This window comes from Leopardus geoffroyi, chromosome E2 (genome assembly GCF_018350155.1).
Source record: "Leopardus geoffroyi isolate Oge1 chromosome E2, O.geoffroyi_Oge1_pat1.0, whole genome shotgun sequence".
Lineage (NCBI taxonomy): Eukaryota > Metazoa > Chordata > Mammalia > Carnivora > Felidae > Leopardus > Leopardus geoffroyi.
The window spans coordinates 9,970,509-9,988,498 of NC_059335.1; the positions used below are offsets into that span (position 1 = coordinate 9,970,509).

Consider the following 17,990-nt stretch of genomic DNA (forward strand, 5'->3'; position numbering starts at 1 on the left):
AAATCTTTGGGGCGTCTGGGTGGCTCAGTCGGTTAGCATCGGGCTCTTGATTTCCGCTACGGTCATGATCTCATGGGTTCATGAGTTCAAGCTGACAGCATAGAGTCTGCTTGGACATCTCTCTCTCTCTCCCTCTCTCTGCCCCTCCCCTCAAAAATAAATAAATAAACATTAAAATAAATAAATAAAATAAAATCTTTGAAATATATATATACACACAATTACTATATAACATATTGATATTCATATAATACGTAATTGTATAATGTTCATTAATATATTCATCATTACTATGCTCCTCATGTCATTGTTGTTAATATAATTATAAAATATATTACTATTATTGCATCCATTTCTTTTTTATTTTTTAAGTGTATGTATTTATTTATGTAAGTTCTACCCCCAACATGGGGTGGAAATTCACGACTCTGAGATCAAGAGCCACACACCCTCCCAGCGGAGCCAGCCAGGTGCCCCCGTTTCTTCTCAATTTTTTATTTTTTATTTTATTTTTTATTTTTTTTTTCAACGTTTATTTATTTTTGGGACAGAGAGAGACAGAGCATGAACGGGGGAGGGGCAGAGAGAGAGGGAGACACAGAATCGGAAACAGGCTCCAGGCTCTGAGCCATCAGCCCAGAGCCCGACGCGGGGCTCGAACTCACGGACCGCGAGATCGTGACCTGGCTGAAGTCGGACCCTTAACCGACTGCGCCACCCAGGCGCCCCTCTTCTCAATTTTTTAGTGTGGCAACCAGGACACTGGAAACTACCTGTGAGATTCACAGCACGTTTCTGTTGAATGGCGCTGGTCTATACGATATTTCTAGCCCATCTGCACACACGCACGCACACAAAACACTAAACAGAACGGTTTTGCAGTCAATTATAAGTAGCACAGCATTTCAACATTTATTGTTTTTTATTTTCATTATTCAAAGAAAAATTTTTTTAATGTTTATTTATTTCTTAGAGAGAGAAAGACAGAGCGTGAGCGGGGGAGGGGCACAGAGAGAGGGAGGCACAGAATCCGAAGCAGGTTCCAGGCTCCGAGCTGTCAGCACAGAGCCCCACGCGGGGCTTGAACTCACAAACTACGAGATCATGACCGGAGCCGAAGTCAGACGCTTAACCGACTGAGCCACCCAGGCGCCCCTATGTTCATCATTCAAGCGCAGCAGACTAGTTTTTTCAAAAGTCAAAAGGTTACACGCTGAATGAGTTCATTGATAACTAACGTTCCTGGAAAGGACCGAATTGAGGATGAGAGTGAAACGGTAGTGGCCAGGGGCCCCAGACCAGGCTGGGAGGGTGGAGGGCAGTCGGTGGGGGGTGGGGGCTGGAAAAGGGCATCATGAGGGATCCAGATGGTGACGAAAATATCCTGCACCTCGAGTATATCGGTGTCCACATCCTGGTCGTGATCTTGTAATGTCGTTTTGCAAGGTGTTCCCATAGCGAAATAGGTCAAGGGCACAGAAGATCCCTCTGTATTATCACTCACAGCCAGCTACGCGTGAGTCCGCAGTGATAACCAAAATTTAAAGTTTCTTGGGTTTTTTTTCTTTTTTCTTTTTCTTTTATTTATTTATTTTGAGAAATGCAAACAAAACAGCAGTTTACAAAGTAAAACGCCAAGTTCCCGCGTGACCTCCTTCCCCCCTGGAGGTGCCCAACCAATGTTTCTTAACCTCCCCTTAGGGCAAGCTTCCCTCACACTTGCTTCTGACCGGGACCATCTAACCTCTTTTTTACTTAGGGCATTTTTTTTTTTAAACCCCAATTGAGTAACATTTTAACCTACTGTACTTTAAATCGGCACACTTAGTTGGGCTTTTTTTTTATGTTTATTTTATTTGGGGGGGGGGGGGGAAAGAGGGAAAGAGCGTGAGCAGGGGAGGGGCGGGGAGAGAGGGAGACACCAAATCCGAAACAGGCTCCAGGCTCCGAGCTGTCCGCCCAGAGCCCGACTCGAGGCTCGAACTCACGAACCACGAGATTATGACCTGAGCCGGAAATCAGTGCTCAACCCCAGGCCGCCCAGGCGCCCCTAGATCCACCCGCTTAGAAAAGCTTCGCCCGCGTATCAAGGAGCAAGAATGCCTTTTGAGGGGCGCCTGGGTGGCGCAGTCGGTTAAGCGTCCGACTTCAGCCAGGTCACGATCTCGCGGTCCGGGAGTTCGAGCCCCGCGTCGGGCTCTGGGCTGACGGCTCGGAGCCTGGAGCCTGTTTCCGATTCTGTGTCTCCCTCTCTCTCTGCCCCTCCCCCGTTCATGCTCTGTCTCTCTCTGTCCCAAAAATAAATAAACGTTGAAAAAAAAATTTTTTTTTTAAAAAAATAAATAAAAAAATAAAAGAATGCCTTTTGAGACGCTTGTTACATTTTGTTCCAGCTCTCTAGTGATATAAATACCTCACTATTTTTTATAAGTTTTTTTTTTTAATGTCTATTTATTTTTGAGAGAGAGCGAGAGAGGGAGAGACGCACAGAGCATGAGCAGGTAGAGGGGCAGAGAGAGAGAGAGAAGCGGCCTCCAGGCTCCCAGCCGTCAACACGGAGCCCCACGTGGGGCTCGAACTCACGAACCGGGAGCTCGTGACCCTGAGCCGAAGTCGGACGCTCAAGCGACTGAGCCGCGCAGGCGCCCTTCACTCTTCTGCAAAGGTTACGACGTTCCCATCTGTCTTCTGTGTATCGAATGTGTCCTAGTCACAATCTGCACGCGCACGCGCAGACAGAGAGCTGTTTGGCTGGGGGAGGGGGGCAGGGTTGCTCCCGGTAATACGGTTTCACCAAGGTCACGGTTACCATGAGCCCAGAGAAACCGCACGGGTGGGAAGGTGGGGGCGCCGAGCAGAGGGCGGCCGGGAGCGCGCCCCTCACACCGCCTGGCTCTTCTGGGCTGGGGTGTCCGCCGTGGAGAGCGTGTAGGACTTGCTGTCCCGGGACACGGACTCCTCGGTCAACACGTTCCGGAGCCTGGCGGGGAGGGACCTGAGGAAGCGGGCGTGTAAACCCCGAGCCGCCGCCACGTAGATGACGGGATTTATGCAGCAGTTGACGTAAGCGAAGGCGACGCACAGGGCGTCCAGGGGCGACACGCTCTTGAAGATTCTCGAGCGCCGGTCGGACAGGGCCAGCATCATCCCCGTCACCTGGTAGGGCAGCCAGAACACAAAGAAGCTGGTCACCACCGCCGCCACCACCTTGACCGTCTTGGCGGAGCGCGTGGCGCTGCGGCTCCACGTCCGAATCAGGAGGAACGTGTAACAGATTGCGAGCGTGACCAGCGGCCACAGGAAGCCCACCACCAGCCGCAGGACGGCCACGACCCTCTCGGTGACGAAACCGTCTCTCCCGTAGTTCACGCCGCACTGCATCTTGAACGGAAAGGCCTCCACGCGCACCACGCGATACATGAAGGACGGGATGGTCAGCAACAGGGCCAAGCCCCAGGCCACGCCGCAGGCCGCCCAGGCCAAGTGGGCCCCTCGGTAGTTCTGGCACCAGACGGGGTTAAACACCAGCAGGAAGCGGTCGGCGCTGATGATGGCCAGGAGCAAGATGCTGGCGTACATGTTGAGCAGGATGAGGGAGGGCAGGATGCGGCAGGCCACGTCGCCATAGGGCCAGTGGCCGTGCTGGACGATGGATGTGAACAAGATGGGCAGCGCCAGGCAGGAGAGGAGGTCGGCCACCGCCAGGTTGAGAAACCAGATGGCGTTGATGTTTCGCCGGACCTCGAAGCCCGTCACCCACACCACCAGGCTGTTGCCCGGGACGCCCACCAGGAAGACCGCCGCCAAGATTACCAGGGCAGTCACATTCGGAGCAGACAGGGCGGGGGTTCTAGAAGACTTGTCCACTGGCATGTACGGGTCCACGGTCCAGCCATAATCAGGATACTCAGGGGTGCTGTAATTCAGGGAGTCCTGGGTGGGATGAGAGAGGCAAGAAGGGTCCATCAGAGCTATGCGGCCAGGAGCCCATCACACCTCTTCTTGGAGCCCCAGGTTTCTCCCCAGGGAAACGGGGATGCGAGGGCCAGACCCAGCTACGGGGTTACACCTGCCGCCCTGCCACCTCCTGCTAAAATCCTTGGACATCCCCAGGATCCGGCAACCGAGCGGGCAAAACCTAGTCCTGCTGCCAACGTTGTGGTCACTGTCCGTTCTGACGGCACACAGCTTGTTCGCTCTTTCTTGAATTTATTTTATTTTATTTTTTTAATGTTTATTTATTTTGGGGACAGAGAGAGACAGAGCATGAACGGGGGGAGGGTCAGAGAGAGAGAGGGAGGCGCAGAATCCGAAACGGGCTCCAGGCTCCTAGCCGTGGGCACAGAGCCCGACGCGGGGCTCGAACTCACGGACCGCGAGATCGTGACCTGAGCCGAAGTCGGAAACTCAACCGACCGAGCCCCCCGGGGGGTCCCCGCGGCTTGTTAGCTCTTTTTAACGCTGTCAACAAACTCAGATGATATCCCCAGGTGGCTACCCCACTGCCGCCCATCACCCCCTTTTGCTGCCTCGTGCCCACTAAGACAGCTCCGTGCTCTGTCTCGGAGTGGCTCCCCCCAAGAAGGCAGGGATTCGGCCTGGTATTTAAGCAAGCAGAAAGGGGGAATCAAAAAAAAAAAAAAAAAAAAAACCCAAAACAAACAAACAAACAAACAAAAAAAACAACGCTCAGTCATCCAGGTAAATATGTTGATGCGATGTTTTAAAGAATCAAAATCAATGCCCGCCCCTCCCCCCAAATCCATGGGGGGTGGGGGGGCAAAACATCCAAACTGTAAATAAAGACAGGCTGCCATCTTTGTTTGTTTTCTGCCCTTGCACGATCGTGCCTTGGGAACCGTCCAATCAGACCACAGTTTGCTTTCCCAGACAGGTGGGTGTCTGCAAATGGACACTGGTGTGTAAACGTATCAGGCAATTCCGGGGTTTTATGGACAGTCAGGCTGCTGGGGCTTATGAAGTGGTCTCTGTTGTGGGGCGGGGGCGGGGGGATTTGAGCAGAGCTTTATTTATTTGTTCTACTCGGTTCAAACTACGGGAGGATATTTTGCGAAGGGTAGAGGGGCACACATGTGTCCTTTCGCTCCGGGTTCCCGGAGAGCTCAGCACCGCACTTAGAGGCCAGATCCCGACTGTCCTGCTTGAAGCCTGCCTGGGCCCTTGGACGTTCCCTTACTGCTCCGTGCCTCGGTTTCTTTCCTGGTTGACCTGTACTCTCCTATCACCATTAGCTTAAGTCGTTTCAAAACCTCAGGGTCAGAGCAGAGAGAAAATATTGGGGGGGGGGGCAAGATGAAGCATAAAAAAATAGGAATAAGGGGGCGCCTGGGTGGCGCAGTCGGTTAAGCGTCCGACTTCAGCCAGGTCACGATCTCGCGGTCCGTGAGTTTTGAGCCCCGCGTCAGGCTCTGGGCTGATGGCTCAGAGCCTGGAGCCGGTTTCCGATTCTGTGTCTCCCTCTCTCTCTGCCCCTCCCCCGTTCATGCTCTGTCTCTCTCTGTCCCCAAAATAAATAAACGTTGAAAAAAAAAAATTAAAAAAAAAAAAAAAATAGGAATAAGATATAGATTTTTGCCTCGCAAGAGGAAGGACAGAAGGGATGAAAGGAACAGAGAAAGATATAGGTGTCCAAGAACAAAGAGCGCCTTAGCACCCAGATTATGGTCTCTAATGACCCTCTGCCGTTCAAAGAGCCCAGGCTTGGGGCCCCCCGGGGGGCTCAGTCAGTTAAGCGTCCAACTTCCACTCAGGTCATGAGCTCAAGGTTTGTGAGCTCAAGACCCACATCGGCCTCTCTGCTGTCGGCGAAGAGCCCACGGCAAATCCTCTGTCCTCCTCTCTTTCTCTGCCCCTCCCCTGCTCATGCACTCTCTCCCTCTCTCTCTCTCAAAAATGAATAAGCATTAAAAACAAAGATGAGCCAATTTGAATATCTAATAATAATTGCTATGGAATGAAACACATTAATATATAAAGATCTGTGAGCTCGAAATGACAGTAAAAACAAGCAAACCCAGGGGCACCTGGGTGGCTCAGTCGGTTAAGTGTCCGACTCTTGATTTCAGTTCAGGTCATGATCTTGTAGTTGGAAGGATCAACCCCCCCCACTGAGCTCTGTGCTGATGGCGCAAAGCCTGCTTGGGATGGTCTCTCTCCCTTTCTCTCTGCCCCTCCCCCACTCTCTCTCTCTGTCTCTCTCTCAAAATAAATAAACATTAACCAAAAAAACCCAAGCAAACCCATTGGTCACCTTTTTATTCTGGAAAAGAAACAAATCAAGCATTTATCCTGCCATTTCTGCACAGGGTATATATATCTCAGGGAAATAAAGAGTTGATGTAAGAAAGTCTTCCTTTAGGAAAAAAATCTAAGAGGGGCGCCTGGGTGGCTCATCCAGAGAAGACAGACAATTGGACATCCTGTTCTGTTTGATGTGACGCATTAGAAAGGACACAGCACCGCCTGTGAAGTGATTGTGGCCCAATAAATGAATGGGGCTCCAATCAAGGTTCTAGATCAAGAACGACCAGTCCACAGGAAGAGCGGGGGACAGAGGAATATGATAACGCCACAGGGGCAAGATCAGCCCAAGCAGACCGCAGAAAACTCTACAGGACAAATGGTATGGTCTGCTTTCTCCCACAAATAAATGACACTGTAAAAAAGAAAAAAAAAAGAGGGGCGCCTGGGTGGCGCAGTCGGTTGGGCGTCCGACTTCAGCCAGGTCGCGATCTCGCGGTCCAGGAGTTCGAGCCCCGCGTCGGGCTCTGGGCTGATGGCTCAGAGCCTGGAGCCTGTTTCCGATTCTGTGTCTCCCTCTCTCTCTGCCCCTCCCCCGTTCATGCTCTGTCTCTCTCTCTGTCCCAAAAATAAATAAACGTTGAAAAAAAAAATTAAAAAAAAAAAATATGGGGGCGCCTGGGTGGCTCGGTCGGTTAAGCGTCCGACTTCGGCTCAGGTCATGATCCCGTGCGGTTCGTGGGTTCGAGCCCCGTGTCGGGCCCTGTGCTGACAGCTCAGAGCCTGGAAGCTGCTTCGGATTCTGGGCCTCCCTCTCTCTCTGCCCCTCCCTGCTCGTGCTCTGGCTTTCTCTCTTTCTCTCTCAAAAATAAGTAAACATTAAAAACAAAATTAAAAAAAAAAATACAAAAATCTTCTCTGGGAATGCAAGCTGGTGCAGCCACTCTGGAAAACAGTACGGAGGCTCCTCAAAAAACTAAAAATAGAACGACCCTACGACCCAGCCATTGCACTACTAGGCATTTATCCAAGGGATACAGGGGTGCCCTTTCCAAGGGACACACGCACCCCCATGTTTATAGCAGCGCTATCGACAAGAGCCAAAGTCTGGAAAGAGCCCAGATGTCCATCGATGGATGAACGGATAAAGAAAGATGCGGGATATATATGCAATGGAGTATTACTCGGCAATCAAAAAGAATGAAATCTTGCCATTTGCAACTACGTGGATGGAACTGGAGGGTATCATGCTAAGTGAAATTAGCCAGAGAGAGACAAATATCATGACTTCACTCCTATGGGGACTTTAAGAGACAAGACAGATGAACATAAGGGAAGGGAAGCAAAAAATAATATAAAAACAGGGAGGCGGACCAAACAGAAGAGACTCATAAATCTGGAGAACAAACAGAGGGTTCCGGGAGGGTTGGGGAAGGGGGGAGGGGCTAAATGGGGGAGGGGCATTAAGGAACCTACTCCTGAAATCAATGTTGCACTCTATGCTAACTAATTTGGATGTACATTTTTTAAAATTAAAAATAAAATTAAAAAAAAAATTTTTTTAATGTAGAACACACGCACACACAAAAGAAAGTCTGATGCAACCGTGCAGATGGGGGGGCAGAGGGCGCTGGGGCAGGAAGAAAGACGCTCTGATGCACGGCAGAGGGAAAGTCTAGGTTGGTGTGCCTTTTGGCAATGTCTCTTAAAAGAGAAATTGCCCACGGACTTAGCATCTGCAGTCTGGACACCCAGACTTGGGTCCAAAGATGTAACTTTGGTTTCAAAGACAAAACAGAGGGGGGGTGTCTGGCTGGCTCAGTCGGTAGGGTGTGCGACTCTTGATCACGGGGTCGTGAGTTCAAGCCCCGTGTTGGGGGGGGTAGATTGCAATAAAAAAAAATTTCATATATTTTTAAAAAATTATTAACGTGTATTCATTTTTGAGAGACAGGGAGACACAGAGTGTGAGCAGGGAGGGGCAGAGAGAGAGGGGGACCCCAGAAGCCGAAGCAGGCTCCAGGCTCCGAGCGGTCAGCACAGAGCCCCCCGCGGGGCTCGAACCCACAAACCGTGAGATCGTGACCTGAGCCAAAGTCAGACGCTCAACCGACCGAGCCACCCAGGCGCCCCTAAATAATTTTTTTTAATAACATTGAATTTAAAAAATAAAGACACGGGCGCCTGGGTGACTCAGTCAGTTAAGCGACCGACTCTTGATCTGGGCTCGGGTCATCGTCTCACGGTTCATGAGTTCAAGCCCCACATCGGGCTCTGTGCTGACAGTGTGGAGCCTGCTTGGGATTCTCTCTCCCTCCCTTTCTCTCTGCTCTTTCCTGCCTCTCTCTCTCTCTCCCTCCCTCTCTCTCTCAAAATAAATAAATAAACTTAATTAAAAAAAAAAAATAAAGACAAAACACGGGAAACAACCTAAATCTCTATTGACAGGGGACAGACCCTCCCAGGAGACTATCACACAGCTGACAAAAACAAAGGACGAATCCCCTTGAAATATACACGGATGATAACAGTATCTTCCTCCTCGATGTAAATGTAAAGCGCATAGCACAGGGCCTGGCATACAGTAAGCGCTCAATAAATACAGGTTACTAATACTATACGGTACTCTAGGGAAAAAAAGCAAGCTGTAGGCCAACGCGCAGAACGTACATCTGTTTGCAGGGGGAAGGAACGATAGACATGCCACATGCAGTGAGCGCCTACTGTATACCATGCACGTAAGAGCTTTCCGTGTATCATTTAATTCTCTCAGTGATCCTGTGATGTAGGTTCTAGTTCCGTAGGATCGTCGGATTGTTGAGTCGGCTTTGGTATTTGGGACCTTTTTACGGCAAGAAGAAGCCGAAGCCAAAGGTCGGTCCGCTTCGCAAAGTCCTGTTGGCCCCAGCCAGGTCTCAAAAGTGGGGTGAGGCAATGCCAAGCCCCTCCCTGGTCAGCTAATGTGTCTTCCGTTTCCTCTTTCACCCAGATGAAGCAAGACCAGAACCTCTAGCAAGGCAGGTACTAAATCACAGCCCTGCCTCTCTGGAGACCCAGCCCTGGGGGCACAGGGGGGTGGGGGGCAGGGGAGGCGGGAGCCCTCCCAGAGCCTGGAGACCTGCTCCCTTTGACACTCACAGAACCCATGGGACAACCTGGGTCTGCCACCCACCCATGAAGGACCCGGGCCATCTCTGCTCCTGCCTGGGCCTCAGTTTCCCCGTCTCTACAATTCAGAACATCTGAAAGTCCGGGTGAGTAACTACCTTGCTTCCGAGCTGGTTCTTTGCAGCCTCCCAGGGTTTGCTCCTGCCATTCCCACCGCCAGAAAGACCCCTCCTGGATCTCTCCACTTGAGGAAGATGTCATCTAGCCAGATCCGACCCTCGGATTTCCTGCCCCAGGGACCTTTCTGATCCCAGCCCCGAGGACCTGGGGATAATCCCTTGACGATCTTACTTTTTAGCTGTTTCCCAGCCCTGGAGAGTCTTGAGATGCGGGTCAGGGGAGAAGGGAGGAGACGGAGAACAGAGAGAGGGAGAGGCAGCGAGAAGGGGAGAGGTGGGGAGAGAGAGACCCAGCAAGGAGACAGAGAAGGGAGATGGTTCCTGAACCCCATGATCCTGCTGGGGGGGGACTCACCATATTCAGGTCTCCCGGGCTCCCCGCTGATCGAAGGTGCGTCCTGCCCACAGACTGTGGTTTTTAAGCCCCAAGGGAGGGTGCAAACAGCAGAAAGGAAATGACCAGTCTTTCCCCTCTGGGGTTCTCATTGGTCTGCGCACTGGGCACCCCAACTGGGGCAGCTTCCGTGGGGCATTACCCAGAGAGCTCTGAACACCTCCTTCCAGCCAGAGTAGGGAGGCTGGGCTCACAAACCTGAGGTAATTCCTGGCCTGACGAGGGTGGAACCCAGAGAGAAGAGACACCACCCCCCCCCCCCCCGCCACCGCCCAGATCTAGGCTCGACCCCTCTCTTGGCCTTGGTTTCCCCATGTGGGACCTTCTAGGGCCCCGGGGAAGGTGTAGAAAAGCTCAGAGATCCAACTGGATCAAATCCCCCTGGGATCCTGGGGAGCAGGGATCGTGAGTGAGCCCCAGCCTCCCAGCCAGATTGCTTTGAGGCCCAGAGAGGTCCGTGGAGGTGGCCCGGCTGTTAAATTCTCCTGCCTGGCCTTTTGAAGTTGGCACCCCCTGAGCACAGCCATCGTTTCCGGCCTCTTTCTGGGTTCTCCCGGAGACACCTGGAAGCCTGGGGTGAGGAAGGACCCTACGTTGGTCTCTTGTGGCTGCTGTAACAAAATGCCACAAACTGAGCGGCTTAGAACCACAGAAATGGGGGTGCCTGGCTGGCTCGGTGGGGAGAGCCCATGAGTTTTGATCTCAGGGTTGTGAATTCGAGCCCACGTTAGACAGTGTTTACTTAGAAAAGAAAGGAGGGGCGCCTGGGTGGCTCAGTCGGTTAAGCAGCCGGGACTTCAGCTCAGGTCATGATCTCTCAGAACCGTATGTTCGAGCCCCGCGGTGGGGCTCTGTGCTGACCGCTCATAGCCTGGAGCCTGCTTCCGGTTCTGTCTCCCTCTCTCTCTGTCCCTCCCCCACTCGCACTCTCTCTCTCTCCAAATTAAAGACACGTAAAAAAGAAATGCACCACCCCTACCAAAAGAAAAATCGGAAAAAAAAAGATTTTTTTTTGACCCATCTCCACTGCCATGCTGCCGAAGCCCCTACAGAGTTCGGAGTGCGTTCCCCCAGGCTGTTACAAGTGTGGTATTTGCGTTTGGGGACCCACACGAGGGTGCACGATGTCGGGTTTTAGTGCCGCTACACGAAGCCACGGGTGTGGTCCAGGGGCGCTGTCAGCAAGGACTTGGACGGTCGCTTTCTGAGGATTTGGCGCTGGTCGGGAGGAGGTGCTGTCATACTGACCCTGACCTCAAGGGGGCGCTTGAGCTGGGAGAGACTCAGAAAGCCAGGCCACGCCCCCTAATTTTTTTTTTTTTTTTTTTTTTTTTTTTTTTTAGAATTTTGGACCAAAGCTGCGTATTGCCTTAAAGCACGGGTTCTTAACGTTTTCTCGTCTTTTTCTTTTTTTTTTTTTTTTTTTTTTATGTTTGCTTATTTTTGAGAGCGAGAGGGAGCGGGGGCGGGGCAGAGAGCAAGAGAGTCCCAAGCAGGCTCTGCACAGTCAGCACAGAGCCTGAGGCGGGGCTGGACCCCAGGAACCAACCAGGGAGATCAGGTCAGAGCGGAAGTCGGTTGCTCAACGGATGGACCACCCAGGCACACCCGTGGGTTCTGTGCCCTAGACCCTTGGCGAAGTTATGAACTAATCAGAATTTTTTTTTTTTTTTTTTTTTTTTTTTGCAACTGCTGATTTTGATGTAATTTCCGACTTAAGTGGAAGTGGCAAGGAGAATACAAGTAACTCCCGTGTGGCTTTCGCCCAGATTCACGCACCGTTGCATTTGCCCCCTGTGCTGTGCTTTCTTTAATATGCGCCCACTATATGCCTGGGGTGGGGGGGGGTGGGGGGGACGCGGCAGGTAATCAATCAATCAGGGTTCTCTAGAAAAACAGGACCAATAGGACAAAGAGGGGGCGCCTGGCTGGCTCAGTCACTAGAGCATATGACTCTTGACCTCGGGGTTGTAAGCTTGAGCCCATGTTGGGTGTACAGATGGCTTAAAAAAAAAAAAAAGAAAAAGAAAATCTTCCAAAAGAATAGGATAGGAGCGCCTGGGGGGCTCTGTGCGTGAAGCGTCTGACTCTTGATTTTGACTCAGGTGGTGATCCCACCGGTTCATGAGTTCGAGCCCCGCATCCGGCTCCGCGCCGACAGTGAGGAGCCTGCTTGGGATTCTCTCTCTCTCTCTCTCTCTCTCTGCCCCTCCCTCACTCTCTCTCTCGGAATAAATTTTTAAAAACAGGATAAAGAAACAGGGGAGAGGGGAGGGAGAGAGAGAGTGAGGCAAGGAAGGAGGAAGAGAGGGATATTTGTCTTAAGAAATTGGTTCCTGGAGGGGCGCCTGGGTGGCTCAGTGGGTTGAGCATCTGACTTCCGTTCAGGTCACGAGCTCGCGGTTTGTGGGTTCAAGCCCCACGTCAGGCTCCGGGCTGACAGCTCAGAGCCTGGAGCCTGCTTCGGATTCTGTGTCTCGTTCTCTCTCTGCCCCTCCCCCACTTGTGCTCTGTCTCTCAAAAATAAATAAAAATGTAAAAAAAAAAAAAAAATTAAAAAAAAAAAAGAAATCGGTTCCTGAAATTGTGGGTATATAGATATATATCTTAGCCCTTTTCTCTGAATCACTAGAGAGTGAGCTAGAAACCCCATGCCTCTTTACCACAGAGCGAGTAGGAAATATAGTACTGATGTAATGTGCAGTTCATGTTCACATGTCATCAACTGTTCCAATAAGGTGCTTTTGTCACAATTTTTTCTTTTATTTATTTTGAGAAAGAGAAAGTGAGCAGGAGAGGGGCAGAGAGAGGGGGAGAGAGAAAATCCCAAGCAGGCCGAGCGCGGGGCTTGATCCCATGACTGTGAGATCCTCACTTTAGCTTTCTGAATAATGTTTTTGTGAATACATTTGAAAGCACCTATTTCCCCCCCTTTCAACAGCTTAATAAATCCATTCTTGGCTTGAAATCTGTTTACTTAATCATTTGCCTATTGGGATTAGGTGGTTTCTGACGCTTTTGTTCAGACCACAGTGAGCACCCTCAGACATAATAAAAAAAAAAAAAAAAAACAAAACACCACAACCTAATAGAAAAATGGGCCGGGGTGCCTGGGTGGCTCAGTCAGTTAAGGGTCCGACTTCAGCTCAGGTCACGATCTCACGGTTTGTGGGTTTGAGCCCTGCGTCGGGCTCTGTACTGATGGCTCAGAGCCTGGAGCCTGCTTGGGATTCTGTGTCTCCCTCCCTCTCTGCCCCTCCCCTGCCTGCTCTCTGTCTCTCAAAAATAAAGAAATGTTAAAAAAATTTGTTTTTGTTAATAAAAAAATAAAATAAAATCTTTAAAACAATTTTTAAATCCCATGTTACTTTGAATCCACACTTCCTACTACCCATCTGAACCTGGCCGGGCGGAACATGGGGCTGCAGCCACCACACCACGGACAACAGCCACTGGTGGCCAGCCACCACCTGCTAGCTGTCACAGGAAGCCCAGAGCCAGACAGATGCTGGCCTTGTGTACTGGGGCTCCTCAGCGGTGGCCACGGGATCTTCTGAGGCAGGATGTGGTGGGCCCAGCCCCAGCAGTGGTTGGGCCCACACAACCTTCTAACCCTGGTCAGACGGACTTCGGGAACTTCCAGCCCCGGCGGAACCTGGAAGCCAGATGGTGACAGGAAGTACCAAGGGGAAGCTGGGGGAAAGAAGCCGGAGGACACATCAGGCAGAGGGCCTCTTCTCGGTGGAAAACACCAGCAAGAACAACAACAGGGGCGCCTGGGGGGGCTCAGTCAGTTTCGCATCCGACTTCGGCTCAGGTCATGATCTCGCCGTTCACGAGTTCGAGCCCTGCGTGGGGCTCTGTGCTGACGGCTCAGAGCCTGGAACCTGCTTCAGATTCTGCGTCTCCTTCTCTCTCTGCCCCTCCCCCACTCACACTCGCTCTCTCTCTCTAAAATCAATAAACATTAGAAAATATTTTTTAATAAATAAAAATGCACGGATACAAAGCGAATGGGTATCTCTGATCCTAAAATGCCGGTTTTAAGATTTTTTTAATTGTTTATTCATTTATTTTGAACCCAATACGACAAAACACATTTTTGGGGGCGTGCCGTCCTGCGAGTGTTGACAAAAACACCGAGTGGGGTAACCACCGCCGCAAATGAGACCCGGAACAGTCTCGTCCCCCGCCCCCCACCCCAGAAAATTCCCTCAGCGGCCTCTTTGCAGCCAGCCCCTCCCCCACCTGTAACCCCTGGCAACCGCCACGCTAGTCTCCGTCACCAGATTGGCCTTTTCCAGAATGTCCTATAAACGGAATCATACCATAGGCAGCTTTCTGAATCTGACTCCTCCCCCTCAGCCTCATACGTTTACAATTCATCCCTGTCGCTGTGTGGGTCGCAGAAGTCCCCTTTAATTGCTGAGTGGCACTCCATCCTCCCACGACTCTTGATCTCAGGGTGGTGAGTTCGAGCCCCGCGTGGGGCGGAGGGACTGCGGACAAATAAAATCTTTAAAAGGTTGCACTGCTGCAGGGTGTCCGGGGAGCTAGGAGCCGGACTGCTGGGTGATGTGGTTAATGTGTGTTTTGATTTGATTTGATTTGATTTTTAATTTTTTTAACGTTTATTTATTATTGACAGACAGAGAGACACAGAGCATGAGCAGGGGAGGGGTAGACAGAGGGGGAGACACAGAATCCGAAGCAGGCCCCAGGCTCTGAGCTGTCGGCACAGAGCCCGATGTGGGGCTCGAACCCACAAACCGTGAGATCATGACCTGAGCCGAAGTCGGAGGCTCAACCGACTGAGCCACCCAGGCGCCCCATTTTCCATCTTGACCACCAATTTTAATCCCCTTACTCCGCAAAGTACGCCAAGTGCTGGACTCAAGCCTCATGGGGGAAAACTGGTCAAGTTTCCTGTTCTGCCCTCATTCCGCCCTGGCCGTCGCCCTGTGGAGATGTTTTAAGCCTCGCCCTTTGTCGGGTCTGTGTTTGGTCACGGGTGCACGCGCTTTGTCTTAAGTTTATTTATTTATTTTATTTTTTAATTTTTTTTTTTAATGTTTATTTATTTTTGAGGCAGAGAGAGACAGAGCATGAACGGGGGAGGGGCAGAGAGAGAGGGAGACACAGAATCGGAAACAGGCTCCAGGCTCCGAGCCATCAGCCCAGAGCCCGACGCGGGGCTCGAACTCACGGACCGCGAGATCGTGACCTGAGCAAAGTCGGACACTTCACCGACTGAGCCACCCAGGCGCCCCAAGTTTATTTATTTTTAAGTAACCTCTCCGCTCGACATGAGACTCGATCTCACAACTCTGAGATCAAGAATCGCCCACTTCCTCCAACCCAGCCAGCCAGGTGCCCCTTGTGGGAAGGTGGGGGGTGGGGGGGGCACACATTTGCAATCAGCTGAAAATCTGATATGAAGGCGGAGCTATTTTCCTGGCAATAAACCACTGATATTATTCTCTAATTTTAAACTGTTTCACATGCACCTCCCCCCCCCCCCCACACACCCACAAAAAAAGACCAAGTCCGAAGAATGGGGGAAAAAAATAGGGGCGCCTGGGTGGCTCAGTCGGTTAAGCATCCGACTTCGGCTCAGGTCATGATCTCCCGGTTCATGGGTTCGAGCCCCACATCGGGCTCCGTGCTGACACCTCGGAGCCTGGAGCCGGCTTCGGATTCTCTGTCTCCCTCTCTCTCTGTCCCCCTCCTATTTGTTCTTTATCTCTCTCTCTCTCTCTCAAAAAATAAATAAACATTTAAAAATTAAAAAAAAAATTAAATATGTGTATATATATATACATGAAGAAAATGAACATGGGACAAGATCTGGAGACGATCGCAATTTTGCCTGAGTTTCCCCTAAAGCGGTGATTTGACAGGTAGTTTATGCGGGAGTTGATCAAGGGCAGCAGGAGTGAGGAGTACAGAACAGAGACCAGAGAAGGGAGAAAGGCCATTAAAGGGTGTGTTAACGCCCACCGGTTGGGGGCAACCGGGGCTTGATCCTGCTGGGGACCCTGCTGGGGACCCTGCGAGGAACCAGGCAGAACAGACCTCGAGATCTTCCCACCGAAGGGTGGGGCGGGGTGGGCATTGATGTCATCACTCGCTGCCCCCTTTGAGGCGGGGTCGCCCCAAGCCCTCCCACTTCGGGGGCTGCACCTGGGGTCCAAATAAGTCCAGCGATGCCAGAAAAAGCCACAAGGAGACACCTCAGTGCCGAGCTGAGAGGCTGACCAGGTGCCGGAAACTGTCAGTCCCCGCGGGTGAACCCAGATGGGGAGAGGCACCTGCGCTGTCTCCTCCCACCCACCACCACCCCCCCCCCCCCACCATGCCCCTTGACGATTTCTTTTTTTAACCAGGAAATTGTCTCTGCTCTGGCCAGACGCTGTAATTCACTTTCTGTCCGCGGTTTTTTTTTGTGTGTTTTTTTTTTTTGTTTTTTTTTTTTTCTGACGAACAGAAATCAGTTTCTCTGCCTCACCTCTAAATCAACGCTCAAAGAAAACTAGTGTAAAGCTATCAAGTTTAAAGAGCACTGAATTGTTACCTTTTCTGAAGCGCAAAATTGTCGGCATCCCCAGGAGGCTCCAACCTGTCGGTCAGGCTTGGAAGAAACTCTACCCAATGAAGTGGAGCTAATAAGGCATGTAAAAACAAGCATCCTAAATATCCGTGGAGAACCAAGAGAGGATATTGAAAATCTGAAGCAAGAAGAGGAAGTTATGAAGTAGAACCTAACTGGAGACAAGGGACATGAACGATGTAATTACTGAAATAAAGAACTTAATAGGTGAGTTGAATGGCCGAATGGATACAGCTAAAGAATGAGTGAGCGAGCTGAAAATACTGTCCCCAAAGGCCTCCATGTGGGGACAGAGAGAGAGAAACCCTAAGGAAAAAATTAAGGTCTATGGATATAAGTAACAGTTCGAGGGGCACCTGGCCGGCTCAGTCGGTTGAGCACCTGACTTTGGCTCGGGTCATGATCTCATGGTTCATGGGTTCAAGCCCCGCATTGGGCGTTGGGCTGACCGCTCGGAGCCCGGAGCCTGCTTCGGATTCTGGGTCTCCCTCTCTCTCTGCCCCTCCCCCACTCCTTCTCTCTCTCTCTCTCTCTCTCTCTCTCTCTCTCAAAAATAAAGAAACATTAAAACCAAATAAAAAATAATAATAAAATTTTTTTTAATTTTTTTTTCAACGTTTATTTATTTTTGGGACAGAGAGAGACAGAGCATGAACGGGGGAGGGGCAGAGAGAGAGGGAGACACAGAATCGGAAACAGGCTCCAGGCTCTGAGCCATCAGCCCAGAGCCCGACGCGGGGCTCGAACTCACGGACCGCCAGATCGTGACTTGGCTGAAGTCGGACGCTTAACTGACTGCGCCACCCAGGCACCCCAATAATAAAATTTTTTTTAAAGAATTCAGAATTCATGGAGGTCTTTGCCGTCAGATAAACCTTTGTATGTCACTGGCCGTGTTTCTGACCTCCCCTCCCCCATCCCATCCACTTCTGTAAAACGAGGGGAAGAATGTTTAGTGCGCAGGGTTATTGTCAAAATATCATGACCGAATGGGAAACGCCTTAGTAGAATAAAGCTTTTTATTATTCTTATTTTTTAGAGAGAGAGTGTGTGAGCAGGGGCGAAGGGCAGAGGGAGACAAAGAAAATCTTAAATGTTTTTTTAATGTTTTATTTTATATTTGAGAGACAGCGAGCAGGGGAGGGGCAGAGAGATAGAGACAGAACCCGAAGCAGGCTCCAGGCTCCGAGCGGTGAGCAGAGAGCCCGACGCGGGGCTGGAACCTCATGAGCAATGAGCTCCGTGACCTGAGCCGAAGTCGGACGCTCAACCGACTGAGCCGCCCAGGGGCCCCCATAATAAAGCTTTTGAAATGACTATAATGCTTGTGGCAACTGAGTGAAGCTAAGGATGCAAAACAGAAGACACCTAGTCTCCTGTTAAATTCAGTACGTGTACCACTGAGTTCCTATGTGCTATTTTTCACGACTTTATTAAA

The 17,990-nt window shown here is 50.9% G+C and overlaps 1 protein-coding gene across 2 annotated transcripts; it reads right to left on the reverse strand.

Annotated features, from left to right (window-relative positions):
• Positions 1-2,519: 2,519 nt before the first annotated feature.
• On the reverse strand, positions 2,520-10,023 carry C5AR1 (complement C5a receptor 1). 2 transcript variants are annotated; one of them, XM_045441904.1, is made up of 2 exons: positions 9,904-10,023; positions 2,520-3,933 (listed from the first exon to the last, which is right to left on the reverse strand). In XM_045441904.1, exons 1-2 carry the CDS (start codon positions 9,904-9,906, stop codon positions 2,881-2,883), a joined length of 1,056 nt encoding a protein of 351 aa, XP_045297860.1. In that variant the 5' UTR covers positions 9,907-10,023; the 3' UTR covers positions 2,520-2,880. The 2 variants fall into 2 exon arrangements, with proteins under 2 accessions (XP_045297860.1, XP_045297861.1); XM_045441905.1 differs by lacking the exon at positions 9,904-10,023 and adding an exon at positions 9,528-9,771.
• Between the last annotated feature and the right edge of the window lie 7,967 nt (positions 10,024-17,990).